At 41.6% G+C, this 14,513-nt stretch overlaps 1 protein-coding gene across 12 annotated transcripts in view; it reads right to left on the bottom strand.

Annotated features, from left to right (window-relative positions):
* The window catches only part of NTNG1 (netrin G1), a 158,806-nt gene that overhangs the window by 80,501 nt on the left and 63,792 nt on the right, over nt 1-14,513 (bottom strand). For all 12 annotated transcript variants that reach the window (XM_063344164.1, XM_063344175.1, XM_063344171.1 and 9 more), the window contains exon 3: nt 10,715-11,355. In XM_063344164.1, coding sequence (XP_063200234.1) covers nt 10,715-11,355 — 641 coding nt within the window. The remainder of the gene's footprint in view (nt 1-10,714; nt 11,356-14,513) is intronic.

Here is a 14,513-nt window from a genome sequence, read left to right as displayed (position 1 = left end):
TATTTCAGGGGCATTCAAAGGAAGAGAGGCACAGTTCCACAAGCACAGTATCTTTAATGAAGCTTGTTAAATGATAAGCAATTTTCTGCATTGACAAAGTATAATAGGTTTACTTTTTCATTGTAAATCGAGATGTTCCGGCCGAAGGCTTCCATGCTTTCTTTGAGCCACACGGGCAGCAACTCCCCATGCGATACAACGGAAGGAGTGATGATCACCAAAAAGAGAAGCGAAGACAGTGAGAAATGAGCAGCCGGAGGTATGCAGGGGCTGGGACGATGGAAGGAGGATTTCCCAAAGTGGGTCACTGACAAAACAGATGCCTTCTCACAGTGCAGCTCTGTCCCCTGTCCCAATTGCCATTGCTGCACCCTGTTCCCGCCAGCTCTGCTCCCCCGGTGGCGCAGAAGGTCGCTGGACCTGCTGTGCTCCAACTCGGGGGCAGGAATGGTAATTTTTTCAAATTTTTTTTTTCAAGTCAATGTTTTTGTTTCCTGGTTGTGCTTACATGGCAAAATCAACACCCCTAGCTCTAAGTAAGGGAAGAAGCGGCCCACTGCTCAATAATTACAATGAGAAGATCTAGAGTAAATCAAAATGTGGTGAGGCTATAAAAACACAGCCAAGGTAAGCAAGGTTAAAAAACCCCAAATCTCTCAAATGACCCTCCCTCTTCCCCAAAAACAACAGATGGGAAACATCTGATGACCAGGACATTCATGTCGCAGTGAGCTCCAGCAGCGTACATCAAACAAACTAAAGGATGAGCTACTGAGGGAATTAATTTCACGTTCCCTTTCCTGCACAAAAGGCTACTGGAGGTTCCTGGACTCCAGTTCACATTCATGTGGCTTGGCCTGGCTTTTCTGAACAGGTCTGAACAAAAGCGCTGCAGAAGCATTACCAAAAAATTACTATGTTTATAATGACTTCAGTAAACACCATCCCAAAGTCTAAAGATTCTTAATGCACGAGAGAGTTAAATGAGAAAATGAGTAAAATCAATTTTACCAAATATAAAAGTCAGAAACAATAAACGGTCCTGCAACCGTTCTGTCTCTGGTAACTTGCATTAAAATATATATAAAGTGTTCTGGGAACTGCAGCAATGCTTCAGTTCAATAAAACTAATGCAATTAAAGAGAAAGAATCCTGTTTTTCCCCTGCTTGCAATTTCAAATGAGAGCTTCCTAAAACTTGTGACCATTGCTGGAATCCAATTCAGGACCCCGGCTTATCGAATTCCCAGCTCTGGCACCATGCCTTTGAGGTATTATAAAGTGCTGCTCATCACACCAGCTCTGTCTATAAATGCTCCAGATAACTTTAAAGTGCAGACACCCCATTTTGAAACAGGCAAGCGTTCACTGTGAATCAAAATGGAGTCACCAAATGTGTGCAGCCTTCAGCCAGCACTTCTTTTCTTGCAAGGCAACAAAGGAAAATGTGTTAGCACAAAAACGTCTCCCTGTAATGTTTTTTTAAACTTGGAAGGCTTTGCAGGACAGCTCACCTACACAAAGCCGCAGGTTTCTGAGACCCTGTAGAGCAAGCATCTTATTCTGTAATTCATCCCGGGGCTGAGAAACCGCCAGGCTAATGAGCTCTCCTGCAGCCTCCTCCCCTGCAGGTGCTTCCCTGGAAACACAATCTTGAATCAGACACTGCCATGCCAGATGTAACCCCCCAAACAAACACCAACCCCTCCCTCCCAACATGGCTGAAGAAAGCCACAGCAACACCGGCATCTGACCGATGAAATCGCAAACTTCTTTTCCATTCAGACACTGAGAGCCAAATTAATTCCTCAGCTTCTTTAATGCTGAGAGCCACGTCTTGGGAATTCAGTATGGGAACGTATTTATCTCTCTGATAGGCAATATTACTGACAGGGGAGCCAGCACATCAGCGCTGTGATAGTGACCCTGACCAGCAGATGACTGAATGGGTAAGGAGAGAAGGAGCTGCTCTAGCTTGAAGGCACAGCCTCAACTTTGGCAGGCAGTTCTTCACTCTTGTCCCACTACTAATTTTCCAATGCATTACTTTGTCACTTGGGTACCCAGAAATGCTCATTACGAAGGTATGTGACAGCCCCTGATAATACATGTCTGTGGCAAAATAATTGATCCCTCTTTGCAGTGGTGATCTTTAACGCTCATAGGGCATGGGAGGTTATTAGATGGAAGGCACCCTTTGACGGTCTCCAGCGTAATACGTTACCAGACAGCAATGTGCCAACTATCTATCACTTACAAAATAATGTCATCCCTGAAAAAGGGCCTGGCAGCAGGGGTTAGGGGAGGAAGAGAGTTTAATTATATTTGTGGACAAAAAGATGTCCCGAGAAGAGTGGGCAGCCTGATTATTTATTGGCAGTTCAAATGCACTCAACACAATCTAAGAAAAAGATCAGGCTAGAGACACGGTGGTTCACATTGCTGTTACAGACGCTAGCCTTGAAGTCAAGTTCATGCGGAAGAACAAAATTACCTCTTACAATATGTGGTTTACTTCTGAAAATGAAAAGGGTAAGAGACGTATTAGTAATGTTGGCATTAGTGGAGGCAGCTGTTTTTAGATATTTGGTATTTCAGGGATGTGAGTTTAGCATCGTTATTAGAAGTACAGCTTACTATATTCCTCTGCTAACTTTCCAACAGCGAGCAGATGGTTACCCTATTACCAACCATTTGCATTTAACATATTGAAATGATTTATATACCACATGTCACTGAGCAAAGTGAAAACAGTCGATGGCAACTAATTAGCTGAGTGTGAAGACGCATATCTCAATGTATGTATCCTTATTGTAATCAAATTTTATTTTTTTGGTTGCTAATAGGTTTAATGTGCAGCGTAACAGGAATACTGCCGGCAGTTAAACATGACCCACTGAGTCCCTCTGTCATCGGGACAGCATTGCCACCATTAACATTTGTACCAGTACTCCCATTACATGCCTGTTTATGAGTGATGGTGCAGGGAGGACAAATTATAACAATCCATTGTGCTTCTCTACCAATCTTTCTTAAGTGTATTTCAAAGTACTTTATAAATCTTAATATATCAGGTACTGGCTCACATTACAGGCCAACACACATCTAGAGAGGGTGGAAGCGGGGATATGGCACAGCACAGAGGAAAGAGACTCTGCATAGCTCCCATAAAGACACAAATGGATTTAAGGGTGAAAATGAAAAGAATAACAAGGTCTTCCAGGGAGTTTACAAGGAAGAAGCAGACAACTATTGACATTTGTGCAAACATCAAAGTCAGAGGATAGACTCAAGTGTTCAAAGAAAGAGCATAACTTTAGAAAACTGCCCTCCAGCACTGCGATATGGGCATGCGTATGTACCTTATGTATTGCATTATCCATATGTCTCAAGGCTTTAACCCACAGTATAAAGCTAAGGATTATTAGCCTCATCCTGAAATGTTTTTGTTTGTTTTTAGGCTTATTTTAAAACAGTGGTCATCACCCCTGAAATGTCAAAATAATCATCAGTGAAGTACAGCTATGTTACCCCGGAGTACAGCAGCATTTCCAGCATAAAAGTCATACCAATCATTCCTTTTTATTAATTGCAACTGGCTTAGAAGTCTGGATGAACTGTTGTGTAAGCAACCAGATGCTGTCCACAGGCAGACTCTAAGGCTCCAAGGACTCGGTGTGCTGCAACAATTCCAGGCCGTCTCATACAGGAGCGTTAGTATACCAGTAAGTTCTCCAGTTCCTGCTCCCTCCTAATGTTGTCAGAATGCCTCTTGCCATTCAGCGTCCTTTCGTTTCTCCCATGTCCCACGAACCTAACCAGGACACAGCCCATTGTCCTGCAAAGGGCTGCTGCTACCATTATGCCTTCCTGAATTGTGTCAGCAGCCAGACTTTCTCTTGGGAATGGCACCTGCAGCATAACCCCTCACCTCCTTTTCCCTGACCGTATTAGTGCCTGCTAAATTCACAGCATTGCCATTTTCTTCTGTAGCTCTTCTCTTACTTTTCCATGAACAGGACTGTATTCTATGAAAACAGAATTACAGCAGTGTTGAAAACTGTTGTTCAGCCCAGTCAACAAGATGTTTTACCTGTGTTTTACTGAGGATCTTTGGTGCCGGCTCATTTGCACTACAGCCCACTGCGACAGAGTAAGAACCATGATGATTCCCTTTGTGCAGTAGTTCTGCTGAGACCCATTAATGCCAGAGATGGACTCAGGAGAGAAGGAGAGGAAGGGTTCTCACAGACCCCACGTAATGAGACTGTTAGACCTTGGCCTTTACTAATTCACTTTGCAGTTTTCTGAATAGGTGTCTCCATGTGACTGGACTTAGCAGAACCGTCCTGCTTTACATCAGCCTTATTAAATGAAGATGAGAGAAGATGAAAAGGGAGAGGTGTGTTTTCCTCTCACTTCTTTTAAACAGAAGCTGGGACACCCTCCTTACTTCTGTCCTCCCTCCTTTCTCTCTTTCCTTCCTTCTGTCCTCCCTTCCTCTCCATCACTTGTTTTCCCTCACTTCTCCTACGTGAACGCATTGGAAACTCATTGGTTTAATATGGGTAACTTCACTGAAGTTAATCCCAATATACAGGATGGCATCTAAAACTAGTATCACATCTGGTCTCTTGTTTCAATACTTCTCATATCATATAGGGAGTGATACACAGCATTTACTACAGCACTGGAAAGGCAGCGAAGTTACCTCTCTTAGTTTCAAATAGTTCCCTACATCACAGCTGAATGATGGCTCATTTATTACAATTGACAAAAAAGATTAACAGAGAGAGAGAGAGAGATCACCTGTATCAAGAGAAGCACGTGGATATTCTGGGTTCAACTACTACCTTCTGAGGCACTTCACAGGTGAGAAGTAGCCACAAAAAATCAGCTCCCAAGCATATGTAATTAAGTACTGAGACAGACAAAACTAACAGCAGGCAATCTCACCTCGCTGGTACCCATGGAAGGGATCATAACGTTAAATTAAAAAACAAAAGACAAAAAAAAAGCCCTAAAAGTTGGTAGTTCCTGTTACTACTGAAATAGTTGGAATTTTTAAAACTTTAAGATGATAATATGTTGTATCACTCCAGCTTTAACTTCAACCTGAAGGACAACCCTGTGCCAGGAAGCATTTGTACATGTGATCCAGGAGATCCTTAAGCTTATTTCAGTGTTTGCATTAAATTGAACTCTTTTGAAATGAAAAGCTTAAAGGAAAGAAAGTTTCTGCAAGATATTGGAATCACTGAATTTATTCAGAACGGCTCTTTGGATAGCTTTTCAGCATACAAAGTAATACTGAAAGAAAAATTCTCATTTCTTTCATCAGGAGTTTCATCTCTACTCCTTTAATGTTCAATGGCAAAATGAATTATGCCACAAAAAGACTTGGTGCCTCTCCTCAAACACCCTGATCCTGCACAACACTGAGCTTCCTTGAAAGATGGCTGGGGGAGATCAGTATGGAAAATACTTGACATCTTGCAAAACGAGCCAAGAAAAGATGATCAAATGCTAATGAGCAAAGGTGGTGAGTGAAACCTGGTGATTTAAACCCACTAGTTTCAAAAGCGTGTAGCAGAATTAGAGACTCTGATGCTCTGCTCCCCTTCCCGTCACCACAAGACTGAGACCACCACGAGCTGTGACCTGTGTCACCAGGATGGAGGGTGGAAACCAGTACTAGCTGAACATGGGCAGGAGTAAAACCCACCCAGGACACCTGCACTGAGTAAAACACTGGAGACTGCTCATGTGTGAATAAACACAGTGACCGTTTAATTATTTCAATTCCTGATGATCCTAGATTTGTTTACAGAAAATGAAGGACTATTTTCCTTAGTGACGTACTACAGTAGATATATTAAAAAAGCTAATTGCACTTGGGAATTAAAGATAAATTGACACGCTCTTAAATACATACATTTCTTTTTCTTTCCTGTTCTCTAATGAGTTCATAATTTAATTGGAGAAACTGCTAGACTCCCTCTGAATACTAGTGCAAATCTCAAAGGAGAACAAGCTGCTTATGCAAGTGTTCTCATAAAACAAAGAGTATTCAAGTACGGTAAATAAATACTAGAAACAAGAGTGGTATTCAGTTGTCTCCTTAAGAGCTTGAAGCCTACATATCTTCATATTGATGGTCTGGTTCTGAGCTGAACATTAATGAAAACATTTTCTATTATAAATAAAACTAAAGCACTTCTATATATTACCACTTCCCTAGGGCAAAGTTCTGCTTTTGGGTAAATTAAAGAGGGATATCATTACAGCGTTGTCAAATGTATGCCAGGGTAACAAACAGATTTAATCCAATTAATCCATCCATAGAATGGATCTGCAGAATAAGGCAGAGGATGGCACCTGGGACCAGCCACCCTGCCGGGGGAGGCTGCAGTGCAGACTCCCGACTCAGGGGGGCAGATCAGCTCTTTTTCAAGAGGAAGGGTCCTCACCTACCCCACACCCACCCCAGCCATCCTGGGGGGTTCGGGGGCACAGCTGGCAGGAGGGGCAGCCTCGCTGAAAAGACAAAAAAGCCCCAAGCCCCTAATCGCAAATATGCTTTCCTTCAGAGTAATTTATTCAGACCCTGAGCTGGATTTAAATTTAGAAGAGTTAATGTGCGAGCAAGAAACTGTTAAAACTGAGGATACTTTTCACTTGCGAACTGTGAGTTTGAGGTTCCTATTGCTGTTAGAACTGCAACCGTAGCTGAGACAGGGTCAGAAAACCCTGCGGCTTAAATATAGACGCTTCAAGGCGAGAAGAGCATAAAAATAAATTCCAAAGGGCTTAATAACATTGTACAGAGGCTGGATATTCTGGTGTCAGAAGGAAACTGGTGGCTCTTAGATCAAAACCTAATCACCCAAAAGCATTAAGATCATTTGTTTCAGCCAGCTAGTCATTCTGTCGCCCACTGGGGCAATGTTTTTTTACTAGCATCCTGAATTAGAGTTAATTTACGGTGTATAAATGTCCACGTCACTGACAATATAACAGTTAAAGCAAAAAAATACTTTGGAATGAATGCAGCTAAACCTTTAGCAGCCTGAGCCAAAATCTGCTAGGAACCTTTTGCTCGACTTCAAAGGAATTATTATCAGCATTTTAGTGAACTGCCACAAAAAAAAAAAAAAAAAAAGTGTTAAAAAAGGGAGCTGTGCCTCAGAGCTTACTGCCAGGACTGTCCTTCACAGGGAATGGCAGACAGGCAGAGCTCGCAGACAGCCCAGGCCACCTCTGCAGGCAGTGAAGTGAGAGAAACAAACCTTCCTGAGGTTACCACACAGGACACCCTCCAATTCTCTGCAGCAAGGCCAGATGAGGGGAAAAATGTCTGCTCTTTCTTAGCTTCCCATCCCAGAAGACTTTTATTTATGCATTAGTCGACCTTTCTAGCCGTTAGGACCATCTTGCTTCAGCAGTTAATTAACACAAGTGCCATAATTTAATACAGTTAATGCTACTTGATGCCCTTTAATGTACCTTCCATTAGTGATATTATTGTAGTATTACCCTGTAAATTAAAATGAGATCAAGACTAAGAGAGGCTCTCTTTAATTAAGGTACTGGCACACTACATCGTCCATTATTCACTAGAAAAAAATCACCCTGATTTAGTGAAGCAGACCATCAGTAAGTCAGAATTAGTTCATGTGGACTATTAGGTTTCTTGAATAATGTGAGCACAATGGGGCTTCTGAAATTGCTAACAGCCATGTTTCCTTTTTTTTATCATCTTAAGACATACACAATGGAAGTGGTAAATTGAAGATGAATAAACAGGTGGTAATAGAGGAGGTAAGCCGTTCATCGAGAGTACACAGGCTTTCACCTCTAATGCAATGTACATCGGGCTTATTTCACACCACAATGCAAAGCAATGACCCAACAAACCCTGTAATAAGTGGGCAAATCTCCTATCTATAATTTTTTGTTAAGTATTAACCACTCCAGCATCTTGTATATTAAATATAGCAGCTTTAAGGTAGATGCTTTTCACTGTCATAGATCCCTAAAATATGATGTGAAAAAAATTACATTTTATACTGTCTTTAGAAATATGAGCTATTATGAGCTTTGGTGATTTTAACTATATTTAACCTACAGGTTACTTTTTTTTTCAGTAAAATGACTAGCCTTAAGGTCTGTGTGCTAGCATCACTCATTCACCACATGTCAAGCTCCTTCGTAAAGTCCTTTTGTATCCCATCCTCATGGAACAGTCTAGTCCAGCTTTACTAAATGTATAAAAATATCTAGGTCCCAAAACCCAGAATATGAAACACTGTAGCAAAAAAAAAATAAATAAAATTGTAACGTAATTTCCAGTTAACATCCTAAATTAACCCGCAAGGGCTGGAATGCTCAGTTGAATCATAAAGAGTGGCACAACCCCCCTGGTAACCCTTACTCCGGGTATGCCAGGGCACATCATCATAAACGCTGATTTGGAGAGTCTTTGCGGGGGGGGGTCTGTAAAGTTTCTGGTAGGAGACCAAAACTACCTAAAACCGGGTGACAGTGGGCCTATTGCAAGTTACCTTTGGTGCGACTGAATAATCAGGGGCTGCACACTGCAGCCCCACAGCTACTTAGCAGTAAGCAAGCCCATCAATTCTTTAACAAGGAGCTCAGTACATATTGAAGGAAAGGCCACCAAGTCCCCAAAGAGCTGTTCTTCTCATTAGCAAAAGAGTGATAAGAATTCACATGAATCTAATCCAGTGAGATACTATTACACATCAGATATTTCTTTTAAAGCATGTGTCCAATTACTGCAGCATTTAGACAACAAGCATCAGCATCAGATAAATTCCCTGTACAGTCACGCTTCATTTTTATAGATAATTTTTCACAAGATTGTCGTGCCCCAGATGTGCTGAGAATCTTTCTGTTTCTAATTTGCATGCAATGCACTCTTTTTTAATCCTTCAGATGCTTTCTTTGATAAAGTACTGATAGTTTAACTGAAGTCAGACTAAGCTCCAAATGGGTTTTCAGATGGGGAGCAGCTTTTCCTTAAAGTGTAAGGACCTTCAAATCCTGAGCTTTGATATTATCCTCTGTAGAGCTAACCTATGGGAGGTCCAACGGAGAAAGGATACACGTTAAGTACAACATATGTGTTATTTTTGTATACTGAGGCTAATGTTACTACACTATTTCAAACAGTATCTTAAGCTGCCCCTGATCCACTTAGCCCTCTCAAGAGACTGCTGAAAAATAATTTACAATGTAACTAATGAGAGTTACAATAAGAATTCTTAAACAGCAACATTTATCTTACACTTTCACACATTCAATTAGTGATTCTGTGTATGTATGCGTTATGTATTTGGTGTGGACACAGAAGATTGTAACTGTGTGCTAAATCTACAGTCCTGTAACTACATGCTAAATCTACAGTCCTAACAGATGTATTTTGATCATATAAAAATGTATCGGCACTGCAAAAGCGCTTATACATTCAAATCTGTATGTGGCATCAATTCTTCCTTAATATAAAGTTAGAGGAATATTTTTCAATAGATTACATCACAGTAATTTGATTCTACATTGACTTTATGTATCAATTTTTGCAATATGGAAATGCTTATGAACATGAAAGGCTTGTATAAAAGAGGTAGAAAATGGCAAACTTGCTACAGGAGTAATAAAAACGCAGTCACCACTGTTTTATACGATCACTGTCTGGTTTTTTTTTCACTCAGTCTTGTGTCTGCAAAAAATGCCCTGGCCTTCCAAGATACATTAGCTTTTCTGTTCGTTTTGATACTTAGCTTCCCTTAAAAAAAAAAAAAAAAAATCTTTAAAAAAGGAGGATTTGAACTCTCTACAGAAGAAACAGAAGAGAAGGAAAAGGTACATTACAAAGGTGAGTGAATTGCTAATAGAGAAAGTCCCATTTATTTCTTCTGAATGAATTGGCATCCAAGACACATGTAAGGAGTATCACCCTCCTGCCTGAGGTCATCAGTCAATTGCTAGTTTGAGTTGGGAAGAAAATTTCCCGATAGGAATGTCATCGCACAGTTATTATTTTTGGGACTATGGCACCTGATACCAGCCACTGCTTGCCCCAGAGGGACTATTTGTCTGGAACCCAGCTGAGTATTCATCTTTGTTATATTCAAATCAGTCTCTCCAAAACACTGTTTGGTTTTTTTTTTTTCTCCATTTTACTTCAGCTTCACTGCATTTCAGAGCTAATTAAAGTACAAGGAATAGATTCTAATCTCCGCCGCCTTCCTTGTTCACAGGCAGTTCATAGCTGGACCTAGTGGGAAGGGTCTGCGCAAGGGCTGCTGCATCAATCACAGCTTGCGTTAAAGGCCTGAAAAAGTCAAATGATAAAACTGAATCCCTCTTTTTAGTTAACTGCCATCAGATGAGGCTCCAACTGTAAAAAAGCAGAAAATGCCTTAATGCCAGGGTGAATTCCTGAGCCAACATTATCCTGCTCATGAGATCTAGGGCTTAAGATCCCAGGCCAGTGACAGCGAACACCCAGAACTTTGTGCCGCTGAGTCAGAAACTTCTAGTGTGACCTGAAAGAGATTTCAACTGAGCCAGATTTCCAATGAACGTGACCCAGCAGAAAATGTCGTCATATCTGGGGACACAAACGGTTTTGAATAACCTCTAAAACCGAACATACATGCCTGTTTCTAAAGGTATATACATTTTCTTACCTTCCGTATACCCTTATGTCTGAAATTGCATAAAAGTAGCGTGCCAGGTGTTGCTCATCTACATATATTTCTCCGGTTGCTGGCCTAAGCAGCCTTATCCTCAGATCCGTGATGGTAAAGAAATCTCTTAACTTCTTGGTTGTGTCAAGCTGGCCATAAAGAGAAGCCATGTTGTGAAGCCGAGGTCCAGCAAAAAAAGCAAATCTATCTTTGATTTCAAAGTGGATTATTTTACTATTCGTCATGTACCCAGTAGAGTATTCCTCTGTGCAAATGATTTCTAGGACTGTGTGCTGCGATAAATCCCTCACTGATTTTGGATCCATATGGAAAGCATCTAAGCAGTCCGTGGCATAGTATTGGTAGGGCTGCCATGTTCGTCCATAGTCGAGCGATTTCTCCAGGATCATTTGGTCTGGACGTCCAGATTCAAAAGTGATAACTATGTTATCTGTCAGCTCAATGGTTTTGTTCCAGGAGAGCGTGATATTAACATGAAGAGGCTTTGGATAATCCTTCCAAGTCGTGGACTGCCAAAATGTGGAGGGATGTCTTCCTTCGAGATCAAACATCAATTCTGGAGGATGAGCCAGTTCTTGGGTACTCGCATCACACTCATTATTGCACATGTAGGGATTCCCCTGGAAAAGAGCAAAGCAGAATTACAAGAGGCACGGCACAGGTGATTATGACACATAAAGATGTTTGTTGTCTGGCACATGAGAACTGCTGCTTTTTCTTCAGGAGTGGAACCAAGAAAGAAAACACAAATGCTTGCAAGGAATACCTTTATCTTAATGAGATTTATCCTGGCTATTTTACCTGTCGAAATAAATGTACAAACACACACATATACAGCACCCTCGCTTCTGTAACACACATTTTTCTTAGTATGTTTTAGAGAAAGAGTTTATTTACCCTGAATGACTTGGACCAGCGATTGAGTCACAAAAGACCAAGAACAGTAAGCAAGTCCCTAATAGCTCAGCAACTCCAATTCTTCCTAGAAAGACGCAGCAGCCAAAGAGAATTTATTTTTAAAACAAGTATGTTCCTCAAGAGTTCCGTTCACGAAAGAAATAATGTTTAGGGCAGGTGTTTTGAGGTCAGCAGTGCAGCCCACACATACTCCGTACGAACCAGTACCCAGTACACCTTCAAGTTTCCTTTCATTCTGGCATGAAATTTATCATGCTTAACTGTGCTCCCATCTTAGCACCGGCTTGCCTTAAAACATTTACACTCACCACCAAAAGTCATTAGAAAAACAGTGCTCTGCCAGCTCTGGGGCTTGATCCAGACGTCTGCCATCTTATTACCGGCTAGCGAAGTACTTCAGGAAAGACTTTTCACAAGGCACCGGCTCCAATTTATCAGGGCAAGATAATCCAGCACTTGATTAGGTGGGAGATGTCAGCAGCTCCAGCTGGAACGCTGCCGAGGTGGCTGGAGGTCTGAACTGGGGGTTGAGTTAAAAACAGCAACAAAAAAAGCTTGCCAGTAGTGCACAGCTTTTACTGCTGCTTGTCCTCTGTAGCAAGGTGAAAGTGAATTATTCTCTTCCTGGCCTTTTGATGCATTAACTTGCACGCTACAATCTTCTGCTTCTTCACAAAGGCTATTTTGTCTGCAGATTGGGGATATCTTGCAGCAGTTACCAAGATATCAGACCCCGTAGGCTGCACTGAATCACGTCTATCTAATTTTGGCTTTCAACAGTACATTAATATTTTGCTACTTGTTCTTCTGCGTTTGCTCCAGAGAGCAACTGCTGCTCTGTATCCTTCCCTCCACCTTCCACACGGAGCGTGGAAGAACCCATTCCTCTTTTCACTGATGGTCAGCCCTGCTGGGGAAAAAGATGCATGAGCCTAGACCTAGCAGTGCTCGATAGGGGCGCAAGTGTAGCCGTTATTGTCATTAATCAGAGCTCCCCTCACCCACCCTGAAAACAGAACGAGCCCTGGTATGATAATCAACCTTTTCTTTTCTTACAATTACAGTTATGCTTCTCACTGTCTCAAAGCCTCAGGGCAATGAAGCGGTTCAATGCCATCCAGTGTGGGAAATGGGTTTCAAACGTGAGTTTCCACCTCGGCCACTGCTCTGCTCCTTGACACGCTCCCAGGAAACACAGGCAGAAGGAATTCTGCACTCACTCTGACCTCCCCACTGGCAACTTCCTCTTACCTGAGCAGGGAAATACTATTTTATTTCTCCTTCCCATTAATACGGCTGAATGCTAAAACTGACAACGATTGACTGGGACTTGAAGCTAGGAAATAAAACTACAAGACAACAAAAAGGGTTATTTGAAAAGCAGCCCGCTGCTTGTTACGCTGACAGCTTCAAAGTATGCAGCTGCAATAAAAAAACTCTGTAAAACGTGTCTATAATAAGTCCCTGTTACAGCTCTGATTTCAAGCTCACGGTTGCTATTTCCATGCCTTCCTTTTGAATAAAACAGTGAAAATCAAAAATAAGTTTCAAGCAGAATAAAGAAAACACCAGATTTTTTATTATTTAAGCTCCATTTAATAAATCAGTCACAATTGCCAGGATTTGCTAACTTAGGCCTTTTCTTTTCCTTAGGGAAAATACACATATTGTGAAATCTGTAAGATTCCAGACCCTTTGACTAGATGTAAATATCAATTTTGCAGAAAATACTCAGAGTTGCATAAATCACAGCTTTCCGAGGTTTACCAGAAAAACCTGGTCACTTCTGTACCTGTCACCACAAAGCTGCCTGCATACCTATAATGTCTATGCTTCTGTCACCGCTTTGGTAAAAACAACTTCACTGGGAGGTCATGGGTATCGAAACACAACGAATAAATGCTCCTGGGTAGCCAGACAGGAGCATTAAGCGCTGCTGAGGGATGGCTTTGGTTTCCTGCTCCACAAGCAACCACTGGCTCTGTTGCGATTCTTCATGTTAAAAACTAAAGCCGCTCTGATCCGCTAGTCCCTGGCTGCTGGAGGAGGCATGTTTTATGACTTCCAGCGGGTAACCCAGCTTGCGTGGGACGTATTGTTTCTTTCTTTATATAAGAGCTGCTTTCTTTTGCTCCCTTTTTCTTTCACCTTTTCCTTTTTAGCAAAAGCTGAGGTGCCAGTACAATCAGAGAACGCTGGGAGATGGGGCTCTAACAAAACACCAAGCTAGTGGGAACTAGCAGTAAGACCATGAAAGCTGGTAGCAATAAGGTGCCTAAAAGAATGGTGCAGCGAATGCTAAAAATCAGCCCTAGCTTGCTACTGAATGATAGTCTAACCTCTGTGGGAACAAAGCTTTTTGGGGAAGATGAAGTTATTCCAATTAATGGCAGGGTATAGCGAGAAATGGGTCAGAATCACAGTGCTGTCCTGCGCCTGAAACTCTCACCAGCAGTAACGGCAGTGGCACAACCTGCCCCTGAAACCCCAGGTGAGGACATTGCTGCAAATGAGAATCCTAATAAAAAGCTTCAAGCATATTCTCCCCAATAAATTGAATTATTATTTTAATTTTATAGCGCACAATTCTCTTTTAAGAGGCGAATGATTTGACGATACCAAAATAACCTGTATGGAGTTCGGTATTCTAGAGAGGAAATTAGGAGAAAAAAAATCTAAGCCGATATAAGCCGATAAAATAAATGTCCTGAATTCTAACACAGTGAGGAAGGAGAGAAATGATGAGTTTAGGTAAGTTCCCCTCTGCCTACTGACATGGCAGTCACTGATGTAATTTTGAAATATTTAACGTGATTATTCCTTCGGAGGCTTGGAGTCAGATTCCCATTTTCTCTACCAG

Source organism: Chroicocephalus ridibundus, chromosome 8 (genome assembly GCF_963924245.1).
Source record: "Chroicocephalus ridibundus chromosome 8, bChrRid1.1, whole genome shotgun sequence".
Lineage (NCBI taxonomy): Eukaryota > Metazoa > Chordata > Aves > Charadriiformes > Laridae > Chroicocephalus > Chroicocephalus ridibundus.
Note: the sequence above shows the minus strand (reverse complement) of the source record. Positions and strands in the feature narration are given on the sequence as shown.